This window comes from Pagrus major, chromosome 23 (genome assembly GCF_040436345.1).
Source record: "Pagrus major chromosome 23, Pma_NU_1.0".
Classification (NCBI taxonomy): Eukaryota; Metazoa; Chordata; class Actinopteri; order Spariformes; family Sparidae; genus Pagrus; species Pagrus major.
Genome location: NC_133237.1, coordinates 16651377 through 16664716, shown reverse-complemented (window position 1 = coordinate 16664716; position 13340 = coordinate 16651377). Strand labels below are relative to the sequence as shown.

Below are 13340 nucleotides of genomic sequence, written 5' to 3'. Positions count from 1 at the left end.
TGGCAGGGCTCACAGTCCTGCTGGGGAGGGCCACCGCCATCAGAGAGTACCGATGCCATGAGGAGGTGTATTTGGTCTGCAACCAAGTTTGGGTGGGTGGTGTGTGTCAAGTGGCATCCACATGAATGACATGACCCAAGGTTTCCCAGAAGAACATTGCATTGTAACGAGATGACCAATGTTGTTCGCTTGAACTGTCAGTGGCTTCAAGGTTGTGGCTGATCGGTGTAGGTACAGCAATGTCCATTCAACTTCATTTAAATGTACTGGAGGATGTTTGTGTAAGCTGTAATTGTGCAAAGGTAGGAGGACTCTTACTTCCTCTGTTGGCTGTTCATGTGTGCCACAGGACCAATATCAAGGCCTTGCAAACCTGCCCAGGATGAGCCATACTTCAAGTTTCCAGGAACTGGTACTGTAAAGGGCTTTGAGGTGCCTCTTAGGAGGTGGAGTAGCGGCAGTACCAGAATCCATTGGGGCATTGTTGCCTTTTTCACAGCAATTATCAGATACTCCAACTTTTCAGGCAGACTACAACAAAGATAATTTTATGAACACCTGAACAGAAAAGAATCATTTACAATGATTGATATACAGTTTATGACTACATAATTGTTGAAAAGATTTGGTACCTACTTTTTGAGACTAGCAACATCCTGAGAAAATTGTGTCCAGTACTGGAGGAAGTCTTCTTTGCCTAGATGTGGTAAACAGAGCTCAGTGCAGAGCCGAGCGAGCTCACCGTTATCTAGTCTGATTTGAAACTGTCTCCATACATGAAGCATGATCACAGCCACTTTCATGCGATCCTGAATGTAGTGCATCTTCCCGTCTGAAGACTTCGTCAGCAGTTGAGGAATCACTTTTATCAGCATGAATTCCTTTAGCATCTTCCGCACCTGGGACATTATACCATAGAGACACAGACAGTAAGTTGAGTTGGCCATAATTAGGTACATCTAGGCTTTGTACACAAAGATTGTGAACTTACATCATCTTGCCCATAGTTTAAAGAGGACCATCTCTTTTCTCTTTCTTCATACACATAAGGCTCCCCATAAACTTGAAAGAACTGATTCAGCTGAATCAGAAAACCTCTCAAATTTACGTCAGTCCAGTTCCTTAGAAGATCAAAAATGGTCTCCAGCATTATGTTCCCTGCAATCTCTCTGCCTTGAACCAGATTCTGGCTTTGGTCAAGCCAAAACGCTTCTTTGATGGTGTCTTTAACTCGTTTAAACTTCGATGGCTCTGCACAGATGATGTCGTCATACTGATGCCAGTCCCCTTTACAAAAAGATAAAATAGATATTTAACTATGTGTATAACACATACATCATTACATAATAATCAGATGCCAAAAGCACGCAGGTAATATAACTGCAGCTTGACCAGTTCAAGGTCACATTACCATCTTCATTGAGGAGGAAGGATTTCACGAACAAACATCTGTTGGTAATGTATCGTGTAGAATCCTGTTTGTAGATGAACTCATAGTCATATTTCTTCTTTTTGACATTATAGACAACATATTTGTACGGTATCGACACAGACTCGGCTTTAGCTCTGGTTGTCAGCAGACTGCCCTCCACCAAAAAACCATGATCGCCAAGATCTCTGCACAAAAAAGGAAAAGAACATAATTGTAAATGGTGTAAAGTCAAAGAGAGAAGGAAATTAAAAGCAGACCAGTTTGTCCTTGTACACATCAAAAGCCACAACTATTCCTCACTCTACCACTAAGGGAAGCAGCTAAACCCTGAGTTTTGGATTGCATAGATAGTTGGTCAACTAGCAAATAGCATAGTATGTATACATACAGCATGTATATTTAAACATTATGAAGAAATTGGCATTTAGTGTTATTTGGTGCTCCCCACAGTTTCTGAGTGCAACACCAATGTTGTAAATACAAATCCCAGGTCTGTAACAATTTGTCAGACGTGCTGACTACAAACAAAACTCATTACGTCATAACACTGTTATGTGTTGAAATCTTGTATGTTGAAGTAAACACGTATGTAGCGCTGTGATCCTACACTCTCACTGAAGTTACATAGTGCAGAAACAAGTGATGGGGGGGATGAGACAGAGACACCATTCACCCTATTACAAGACAGTTGACCATCAACATGATTTTGAAGCTGTTATTTTGAGGTAAAAAAAAAAAAAGTACATAATGTTGCTTTAGGTACCACAATGATTGTGTGGGGAAAAAGTGTACGCTTTAAAAATTAACAAAGAAAACTATTTTTTTTCCAAGTGATAACTGGATTTTGGAGGATTATTTTTGGTATGTATTGGATATCTAGGACGGAGCAGATTTGTCTATGTATCAATGTTTATTTTGCCTATACACATGGCTTCCATCTGAATTATATTTACTTCATTTAAGAATAAGTACCTGCTTGCTGACAGTTCAACTATATTTTCGTCCCATTTCCCAATGCGGAACCCAGCCTGGATGAAGATACGATCTTCTTTTGGATCAAATTTGAAATCCTTTGAGAGAACTGCATGGAAGTAAATTGTGAGTCTTTCTCGTGCAGCAATCGTCTGGTTCCTGGTCAGCCTTAAATGCAAAAACAGTTAAATACACATATAATGAATACAATGCATAGGGTTAGGGTTAGGGGTTAGGGTTATGACTGGTGACTTAAAACAAATGTGTAATAGCATCAGAGCTTCATCACCTTGCAGGTGGTGGGACAGCTGCAGTTTTGGATTCTTTCTTATCCTTGCTGCCAACTTTATTTCCCTTGTCAGCGTCAGAAGTCTGTGTTGCAGTTGAGTCCTGCTCGCTACCAGACTGCTGAACCTCCATTGACTCTACCTTCACCTCTGGGTCAACACTGGAGCCTTTGCTGTCAGCCTGTACAAGTAGCATCAAATATGTCACCCCTTCTCCATGAACAGAATAAATTGAGGACTTCCGAAGTTTAATAATAATTACTTTTTTAAAATGTAGTCAGTATTATCTTTGATTGTGATTGAGGGCCAAAAACCTTCTGTTGTGCAGCTGCCGGAGCTTGTTTCTGTTTCTGGTCCTGCTGATTCTGTCCCTTCTGTTTGGTCTGTCCTGTCTGTTTCACATTCGGCTCCACGTTGGCTTTCTGGTCCGGGGTAGATTGTTGTGTGGCGGCCGTGTTTTTCTTGTTCTTTAAGTTTTTCGAAGTGCTAAAGAGCAAAAACAAATACATACACATACAGTGAATATAATGCATAAACATAAGACTGGCAACGGTGATTTTAAGTGTACAACCATCTGAAAGAGCGTCATCACCTTGCGGCTGGTGGGACAGCTGTGGTGTTTGATTCTTTCTTATCCTTGCTGTCGTCTTTATTTCCGTTGTCAGCATCAGCAGTTTGTGTTGAGGTCGAGTCCTGCTCACTGTCAGACTGCTGAACCTCCATCGACTCTTCTGTCCCTTCTGGGTCCACTTTGGAGCCTGTGCTGTCAGCCTGTACAAGTAGTATTATATATGTCACCTCTTACTCCACTGACAGAATAAATTGAGCACTTTTGTTTGTCAGTAACATTTAATTTTAACAAATTTAGTCAGCATTACCTTTGATTGTGATTGAGGGCCAAAAACCATCTGCTGTCCAGCTGCCGGAGCTTGTTTCTGTTTCTGGTCCTGCTGATTCTTTCCCTTCTGTTTGGTCTGTCCTGTCTGTTTCACATTCGACTCCACGTTGGCGTTCTGGTCCAGACTAGGTTGTTGTGTGGTGGCCGTGTCCTTCTTGTTCTTTGAGTTTTTCCCGTCAGTCTTTTGGTCATTAGGGTTTGTGGCCTTCTTCCCTTTGCCTGAATCTGACTCAGGAGTCGTACTCTTATTGTCGTCTGACAGGGGCTGTTGAGCTGGAGTTTCTGCCGGTGCTGTCTTGAGTGTCTGATCGTGAGTTGATTTTGCTTCATTGCTCTCTCCCTCATCGGGGTTACCTGGAGCGTCCTCTAGGCTTCTTGCCTCTTCTGTGGCAGCGGCCCTTTCATTCTGATTGACTTGGGAGTCTTCAGATGGTGCAGCAGGAGTGTTTGCTCCTGAAAAATCAGGCGGGCTCTCTAGGGAGGACAGCCCATCTTGGAGTGAGTCTACTGTTTCATCCATTGCATTATCTGAGCTTTCGCTGTCAGAGGACTCTCCGTCACCCTTCTTCTTCTGTCCCTGGTCATCTCCGAGGGAGACATGGGACAGGTCAGACTGGCTTTGATCTGGGTCTGATGACAAGGTGCCATCTTTCTTCTTTTTGTTCCTCCTCTTCCTTTTTTTCTATGATGACCAGAAGGTGGAGGATCAGTGTTATAAATTACTTTCGGCTAATGTTTAATCTATTAGTGAACATATTCTTAGTGTTATTGACAGAATAAATGTTAGATTTATAAACTACTTCCACTAAAAGCAATTCCAAATAGTGCAAGTATATGAAATTATCTTCATTATTAGAACTGTTGAACTTTTTTGCTGGTCAAAGAAATGTCCCGGCTTTCACCTGAAGACATACGCCCCTTTCACACATGTACCGTAACTCTGGATTTATCTAATGCTTGTTTAATCAGCTGTAAGACAGCGAAAATAGTTGTGCAGAACAAATCCAAAAAAATACTGCAGCTTTCTTTTAGCTGTAGCTGCTTTGTACTCTTCTCTGCTCGCTTGTAAATAACTTTCCGCTCTTTTGTTTATATTGCGGATACGTCCAAATACATGTAGTATTGATATCAAAACAGTCATCATTACGGAGAGGTCTGTTGCCTCCGAGGTGCTAACCCTCGCCCAAACCATGCGGAGCATTTCCAACATGTGTGAACACGGCTGACAAGGACAATCACCTGTTGTGTGCTGCTTGTGTTAACAAGCAAATGTTGACAATATCCTGATCTGAATCTCTGAATATTGTCCGGAGTTCATATGTGAAAGGGACGATAGTTAAAGTGGCAACAGACAACTAACCCGGGAATTCCACTGGATGCATGTGCATTGTGGAACGGCTCCGGTACGGTTGTGCTCCGTGCTCAGTCGTCCGGCAACCCCCACCGGCTGCGTTTTGAGTGCAGCACGGCGCAGCAGTGCCGGACAGCTGGAGTTGTGAGACCGAGGGGTTCTCGCGATAATTATAGTATCACGCGCAAGCGCAGTTATACGTATGTGTTATAAACACAACAATAAGAAGTGTTCCCAACCAAAGGATTAGAAGAAGACCTTGGATTTGTCTCTTTTTTGAGATTTTTGTGCTGGCGTCAACACGGAGTGTTTTATTATGAAAATTAACCAAATTTTATGTTGTTGTTTTGGTGCCTGACTTGCTGTCTGCTCTGTGCTGAATTCGGCTGAATTGCTGCACCGTGCTCCGGCATACGGCAGGAATAGAGGCCTTGCGTATCTGCGGAGCCAGTGGAAGTAAACACATAGACTAGAGTAAAACCTATCAGCTCCGCTGCCATGGCAGAGCGGAGACGGACCAATCACGGATCTGGTGGAATATAGGGTTAACTTTGCCCCCTGGCTTTTCCAACTGGTATTATTGTTGGCGATGTTTTTGCAGAGACGACTGGATCATTTCCATTTTCCTCAGAGTAAATGACAAGACAGGACAAAAAGTGAGTTTGTTCATTAATTTAGTCTAAAATAGAAATGGATCGCACGTTATCCTTCCTTTTCCTGCATGACCGCGTGCCTGGTGGCAGATAAAATCACATAGTCATAGAAACACTGATGGTTTAACTAAAGGTAGACCAAACCTTGAGATAATTCAGAATTAATTGGAAATAATAAAAAATGATGATGGCATTCTGACTCAGCTCTTGCATAATAATATTCTGCCTTGTAAACCAACTTCTGTTAACCTCAATTGATAGCAGCTGACCTTTGCAAACACATAAAAATGAAACTATAAAAGTCTGTGCAGAAATGACAAACAGAAAATATATGTTTAAAAGAAAAAGAAAAAACTTTTGCTGCAGATTAACAATCATTAAATCACTCCATGAAGCTCACTCACCTTTCTTTTTGGGTTGGTGATGGGCTCCTCATACTGTCGTTTGGGAGATCTACTGGATCCTCTCCTGTCCACATCCGAAGTGTTTTTCTGTGACACTGATTTCTCAGGCGTACCCTCCGACTCTGATACCAAGGATGTTGGCTGATCTCTTGTATCTGGATATAAAAAATGTGGTTTATAAATCAGACTGCTTCCAGAGACGTGTGAAAACCACTGTGACTGTTAGAATGAATGATAACTACACAGCGCTGTACGCTCTGGGAGTTATCAGCAGTAGTTTACTGCCGTAGGTTAATTTTTTTTATTCCAGTCAAATCCAAATCAAATCATGTAGCTGGTGAAAGATTTGTAGGATGCATTCAATGCTTGCAAAGAAGTGTGAGATGCTTCCATCTTGAGGTAAGAGAATGACACTCGATGACCCTTTCTTATTGTGCTTTTACAGATGCTATATAAATAATATAAAGTAGGCTCATGTCATGAGAATATTTGGAATAAAAAGGTCTTCAACAGTTAAACTCACTTTTTCACTTTTAGCCTCCCTACAGTGTGATTAGCAGAACGAGGACTGTTGGGGCAGTTTTCCTATCAGTTTTAGATACTGGGGATGTCATTTAAAGAAATGCTGCTGCTTCCACTCTTGAACCTCTCTCAGTCTGCCTTCAGATTTATTACTAGTGATAGTTACATAACTCACCATTGTATCCGGCATGATCAGGTGGGCTGGTGTCCTCTGGCAGAGAGGCATAATAAACACTGCTATTTGTTCTTCTATAAAGCCCTTGTTGGAGAGCTACCACCTTACATCACAATGACATGGACTTATGAAACTGGAACTTTGGACCCTATTAAACTCGCACACATGAATAGCTTATGCTTAGGGCCTGAATTTGATTTCAGTGCCCCGAATTCTTCGAACAATGTTCAGCAGACACCTAATCAATACTCTCAACAACCTATGGGCAATTTAAAATCACAGGCCTCCCTGCATTAACGTGTAAATTAGATTATTTATTTATTTTTCTCGTTAAATAAAGCTGGGTAAATGAGCTTTAAGTTTCTTCGCACCAAACAAATGGAACAGATAACAAGAGGTGTTAAAAAATAGCCAGGTGTGTGTCAGAAGGTCACTTTAAGTGTACACCGGATGAAATGGTTGTTGTACAGTGTTGCTTCTTTGGTTGATTCACAAACATGTCTGTTATTTATTGTTTTTATTTTGATATTCTATTTAATTATTTTATTGTTCCTATAGCTGTGGCTTTATTCTTCTCTTTTTCTGTTATTTTACTGTTTTTATTGTTGCATATGATTATGGCAGATATGTTTGCTAGTTATTGTTTCTCTTTGATCTATTTGCTCTCATATTACCATGGTTATTACCATATAGGTATCTGTCTAGCCTGTATGGATGTGACCTCAGGGCATGCTCAGTCATTTTCTCTGAATAACAATGGTTGATGAGGATGATTATTTAGGAAGAAAGTGACGGTTAATTATGTCTGCACAGTTTTATGTTAAAACAATGAGGTTTAAGGTAAGGTGATAGTGACACACTGTTAACCCCTCATATTTATATTCTGAATGTTGCATTAAACATTAAATATATGGAGACCTCATTAATCATATCCTGTAAGTAAAAATATGATATTAAACCAACTTTCTGAATGAATCTACTCACCCTGTGTGTTTGCAGGTTGGACTGACAGCTTGAAACCACACTCACTGCAGAATTTGGCTGTCTTTTCCACAATATTGTGATAACAATCTGGGCACTTCATCTTCAGACTTCAGTGATCTCTGTCATGGAAAAACACACAAGTTTATCTCAAATGTGCATTAAGGTCCCACCCAGTAGCAGAATCCTTTCACTTTCAATTCTGCCAGTTGAGGCCTCATGAGACAGTGCTCAGTGCTGCAAAACGACCGCCCACAGCAAAGTCGCTGTTTCTCCTTTCATTTGGACTTTGAGCTCCATTACTCAACAAACTGACAAATAAACAGTTAAGTGACCCGAATGGAAATATGTGTACCCAAGTGTCAGTGGGCCACTCCACTGCACACACACCTTCACTACCGCAAGCTGGCATCCAATGATAAACTCACAGCAGCCAAAGAGGAGAAAAACTAAGAGGTCTCACTACGCATTACTGGAGAACAGTTTCTCAAAGAAACGTGCTTTAGAACTGATAACACTGATCAAGCCTTGTTAAAGTAATACTCCATAATAATAATACTAATTCTCAGGTGCAAAGGGCTGCAGATAGGCTAGGTTGGTGGTATGAGACACGATTTTATCCTTTGTTCTTATCCATATAGCTGTCTGGAGTTCATGTTAACAAACTAAAACAACTCAATAAAAGAACCATCCTTATATCAGATGTCAAATAATACATTTCCAAAAACTTGTAACAATTCTTAGACTTAGACGGATTTTATTGTCATTCTGTGAGCAACAAATGAACACAGAACGAAATTCCGTTTCAGAGGCTTCAGCATAGAATTAAAATGAAAGTATATCAAAAAATAAAAAAAATAATATATTTGTTGAGAATATATCACTGAATGTTTACTTAATTTCCTCTTTGGGACAATCAGTAATCACTGCTGTGTTCTCTCCTTGTTGAAACCCTCGTGACTTGTGGCTATGCCCCGAGGGAATACAGTAATTTGCTCGAATGTTCGTGTGGTGCGTGCACCTTGTCCTGACACGTTTCTGCAAACTTTTTGTCTCATGTAGCTGGTTCATCAGGGACGGTGAAAACAAAAAAGAAGACAAACACATTTCATTCAATGCAAACCCTATGTTCTCTATATGAATACATTTTTTTTTTTTTTCAAAGAAAATACACAAAAATATCTATGTTTTTTAATCTTGCTGGAGATATGCTTAGCAGTGTGCTTGTACTCTGTATTATACAGAAAGACTGTATAATTGTGCTCCTAACTATTAAAAATAACTTGTAAAGACAAGTACAAACACAATATAAGTCATATATCAGTGCTAATGTAAGTGAGCAGGGAAAACTACAAAGAAGAATTGCAGAAGGAGAGAGGTAGGTTGGACAACGTTTTTCACGTATGAAGTGATATCTCCTGTTAATGATAAGATCTTCGGCCGCATCGATTAGCCAATCACATGTCATCTTCGTAAATCTATGCTTCTAGGTCACTTCCTGTTTCGCTTCCAGCCTTTAACCTCCTTTGACAGCAGCGAAATGGGGAATTTTACGTAAAAAAACACAGCTGTTTATTATAAATGTGCATACGACACGTTAAACCCGCTGCGGTGACCAACACACTTTATAAGCGTCCTTGCACCGAGTTAGCAGCGAGTTAGCTAACTAGCTTACGAACTCGCCCACTAACTGCGAGTGTCCTGAGCTGCGCATGTTAGCTAACATCAGCTGTTTACTGCCCGAGAACAACAACAACAACAACAAAGTGCAGGTGCGAGGACAGGTGTAAAAACACACACACACACATTAAACCCGCTCATTTTGAGCCACACTCACTCATAAGTGTCCTGCGACAGTGAAGTCTGATAGCTGCTCCTGCTAAACGGATTAGTTTCCTCCTAGTTTGTCATTAGATCTGACGTTATCGCCTCCATCTCTCTGTAATACAGCAACACATGTTTGAAGAGTCCTACCTGAGCTGACTGCGACCTCCTCCTCCTCTGTTCCACAAGATGAAGAGCACAGAGGTGATCCCTGCTCATCCTGCGGTGTACCGGCTCTGTCTGAGTCACATGCAGTCAACTCATTTCCGCATGTTGTCCTGTAAAGTTTCGTTTTGTCAGAAATGGGCGTCGACTAATGTTGACAAACTTAACTTTCTTAATGAATCATACTTCTTATTTTTTGGAGAGCAAGTTTCCATGCACATGTGTGGGAAGAAACTCAGTTGGACCCTCAGGACTGTAACCAAACCTCACCAACCTGCTCTGATCACACTCAATAATTACTATAATTGTATTTTTTTAAGTTATGTATGAGAGACTGTGTGTTATCTCACATTCCAGCAGGGAAAATGTATTTTTAAAGTTTCGTTTTTATCAGAAATGGGTGTTGACTAACATTGATACAGTTATATTTCTTATGACTCAGGTGGTATTTCCATGCATGCACAATTGTGGAAAGTATCTAATTATGACTCTGTACTGTAACCAAACTTAATCAGCCTGCTCTAATCACACTCAATAATTCATTGTTTCTTTTCTTTAAATTATATTTACTTTTTTGAATAAGAATAATATGTTATGACAAATTCCAAGAGGAAATAATGTGCTTCGTTTTTATGAAAACATGACTTTTAAGTTTATTGTGATCAGTGATGAGATGTAACTAAGTACATTTACTCAAGTACTGTCAAGTACTAGTTTTAGAAGAAGAAATTCAATTCAAAGAATTATAATATGAGGTAATAATACAAACTACAAGCTGTTCTCAGAGTGTTCCCAGAACACTGTTTGAGGCTAGAAAGGTGGCAGGGTCCGCCACATATAAACAAAGTTAAACAGTATGAAACTGTGTTGTCCCTTAAGGTCAGTTTGTTTATTCAGTCATGAAAACAAAGATTTTATTTATTAAGTTTGTCTAGGCATAAAAAAAATCAGTCAATGAGGCTTCCCCAAAACTACATACTGCACCTTTAAGTACAATCTTGAGGTATTTGTACTTTACTTGAGTATTCCCCTTTTGTGCTACTTCATACTTCCACTCCACTACATTTTGAAAGCAATTGTCCTTCTACTCCATCCTTATGAATCCATTATGAATGAAATATCACCAATGGGAAGCATGTAGGAGTCAAAATCATTCTCGGATTATTAATAGGATTATTTGCTTACACACTTGTGGATTGTGGGATTTTCCTTTTTTTCTGTTACCTATAGACAAGCAGTAATAAAAACAATGAGGTGCACATTATTTCTAAGTCTTAATGAAGAGCAGCACTGCGATGGCTTGTGGCATGAAAGCACAGATCTGTTTAAGATGATATATTTTGGTGCCTTGAGTAAGTACATGTTTTTTTCCAACCATTCATGCAAAAATTAAAGTCAAAGCCTTTAGGCCTTAAGAGAAAAATGTTCATGTGTGTGGCTGTATCTTACTTTCTGGCTTTGAGTAAGGGCACTCCCAGCTGGTCTTTTATCAGTGGAAACTCCCCCCTTGATATGCTGAAGTGTGTAAACTAGAAGTAAGATATCCAGGGCCTTTCCTTAGATCAACAGAAAATAAAATGTAAATTCTCAGTTAACTGAAAGACACTCAACCTGCACATGTTTACTGTCATACTGTGTGTCCTGTGATGCCTGTCTGATGACCTTTCATCCTGATATGAGCTGTGCTCCTCTACAGCTCTCACCTGAAACCCACTCATCCATTGAGAGGAGGTGGCTGTTGCATGAGAGCAACGGGGGGCTCAAGGATGCTGTGCTCTTAAGTTGTCAGCAGAGGGCACTATAACCCTGAATTCTAACAATGTGCCATCGAGCTCAGGGTCTCTGCAATTTCAGACTTCACACGATGACTCTGTGCTTGTCAGGGGAAAAAAAGCAACTAATCCTGCTGAAACACCCGAGATTGGAGTTTCAGCAAGTGTTTCAGTTTCATTTTGAGTGGGAACGTCACCTTGGTAACTCGGACTACACTCTCAGGTCAGCGGGAGTGTCAGATCCAAAGACGTTGAAACCTGTCTTGTATCGTGCAGGCTGTAAAATGATACACTAGTGACACAAAAGTAGAAAATCCTGTGGCCTATGGCAAAAAAATTTTTTTTTTTTTTGAAAAACTTGCATGCACATGGCAAGTTAAAGGTGCACTATGTTTATCCATTTGTTTCTGCCTAAATAAACTAAATAAAAAAAACTCTCTTCATTTTCATGACTGCATAAACAAATTGATCTTAAAGGACAACACAAATTCATACTGTTTTACTTTGTTTATATGTGGTGGACCCTGCCATCTTTCTAGCTTCAAACAGTGTTTTGGGGACCTTATTTCCCTCTGAGAACAGCTTGTTTATTCACTTAAGGAAAAATAAATATTTCTGAGTATCATATCACATTAATATTGTAAATATTAAAACTCTGAGTCTGAATTTCTTCCTCCAAAACTACATAGTGCCCCTTTAAAGGAGACATATTATGCTTGTTTTCAGGTTCATAACTTTATTTTGTCTGCTCTGATTGGTCAGCTCACACACGCCTGAGTCAGCACCGCTAACAACACCAGAGCAGCTGTGTTAAACCAATTCTTACGTGCCAAACTAGCTGCTAGGCATAAGTTATGCACATGTGTGACATGGCTACGTAGTGTGATGTCACAAAGTCACAGAATTAAAGGCGGGACTACTGACGAGGCGTTTCAGGAGCAGTGTTTTGTGTGGGAGAGAGGAGCTCCTGTTGGTGCAGACTTTGATCTTTTTATTAACTTTAAAGATTCTTTACATGCACACAAACCTATATAAAATAGTCTTCTTTAAAAATGCAAAGGATACTGGTGAATTCATAGTAGTAGCAGGTGTTTGCAGGGTGTTTAGAGACTCACAGATCCACAGTGATTTTTTTTTTATTGCCATTTTGCCCACTGGGCTGCAAGTAAGAGCTTACAATGAGTGGCAGGAAGCTTCCTTTCTAGTGATGAATGTATGTATATTAAATGTGCTTCACCTACACCCATCACTGAAGCTCTGGAGGACAACCAGGCAGATGTTGTGAAAATAAAATGCTTAAAATGACAGTGTGAAAGAAAGACTACTGAACCTTGATGAGAGGCATGAGGGAAATTGCTTCAAGTGCTTTTCCCCTGAAAAGCAAAGACGCTTCTTTTTACGGTTAGGCTGCCGCTACAGCATTTTCCAATTTAATATTTTGAATTTAACATAGAGTCACATATTTCCATCTTTTTACAGCCTGTTTGATGGATGCAATTGTCTCTAGCCTAGGTTGGGTATATTACCTTACTTTAGTAAGCTACTCTCGGGAACCTAAGCAGCTACAGACTACAAAAAACAAATTAACTCTTACACTAAACCAAAAAAACATCCATGATTTAAACACTGAGCACCAGAACTTAACAGCCAGCTGGTGCAGGTTTGATCCAGAGGCATGATGAAAGAAATACCAGAACATGCAGTAAAAAAACAAACAACACGTATTCTCTTCTATGGGAGGCTGAGATCATTTTGATATTTAGTTCGGCTGCTGTCAGACTTCACCCTCCTGCAGGGAGAGGGAGGACATCATCCAAGATGTGTCAGCAGGGTCTGAGCCTCACAGTCACTTGTGTGGGATCGGGCACAAGGAGAAATGAGATGGCACACTATACTGAAGAAGT

The 13340-nt window shown here is 40.2% G+C and overlaps 1 protein-coding gene across 1 annotated transcript in view; it reads right to left on the bottom strand.

The window, feature by feature from the left end:
* The window catches only part of rnf213a (ring finger protein 213a), a 35189-nt gene extending 25465 nt beyond the window's left edge, over positions 1-9724 (bottom strand). Inside the window, exons 1-12 of the mRNA XM_073494918.1 lie at positions 9650-9724; positions 7679-7797; positions 5998-6152; positions 3570-4271; positions 3284-3462; positions 3006-3177; positions 2694-2872; positions 2405-2572; positions 1412-1617; positions 992-1287; positions 637-899; positions 319-531 (exon numbers count right to left, since the gene is read on the bottom strand). Coding sequence (XP_073351019.1) covers positions 319-531; positions 637-899; positions 992-1287; positions 1412-1617; positions 2405-2572; positions 2694-2872; positions 3006-3177; positions 3284-3462; positions 3570-4271; positions 5998-6152; positions 7679-7778 — 2633 coding nt within the window. The 5' untranslated portion in view covers positions 7779-7797; positions 9650-9724. The remainder of the gene's footprint in view (positions 1-318; positions 532-636; positions 900-991; positions 1288-1411; positions 1618-2404; positions 2573-2693; positions 2873-3005; positions 3178-3283; positions 3463-3569; positions 4272-5997; positions 6153-7678; positions 7798-9649) is intronic.
* Positions 9725-13340: the final 3616 nt, after the last annotated feature.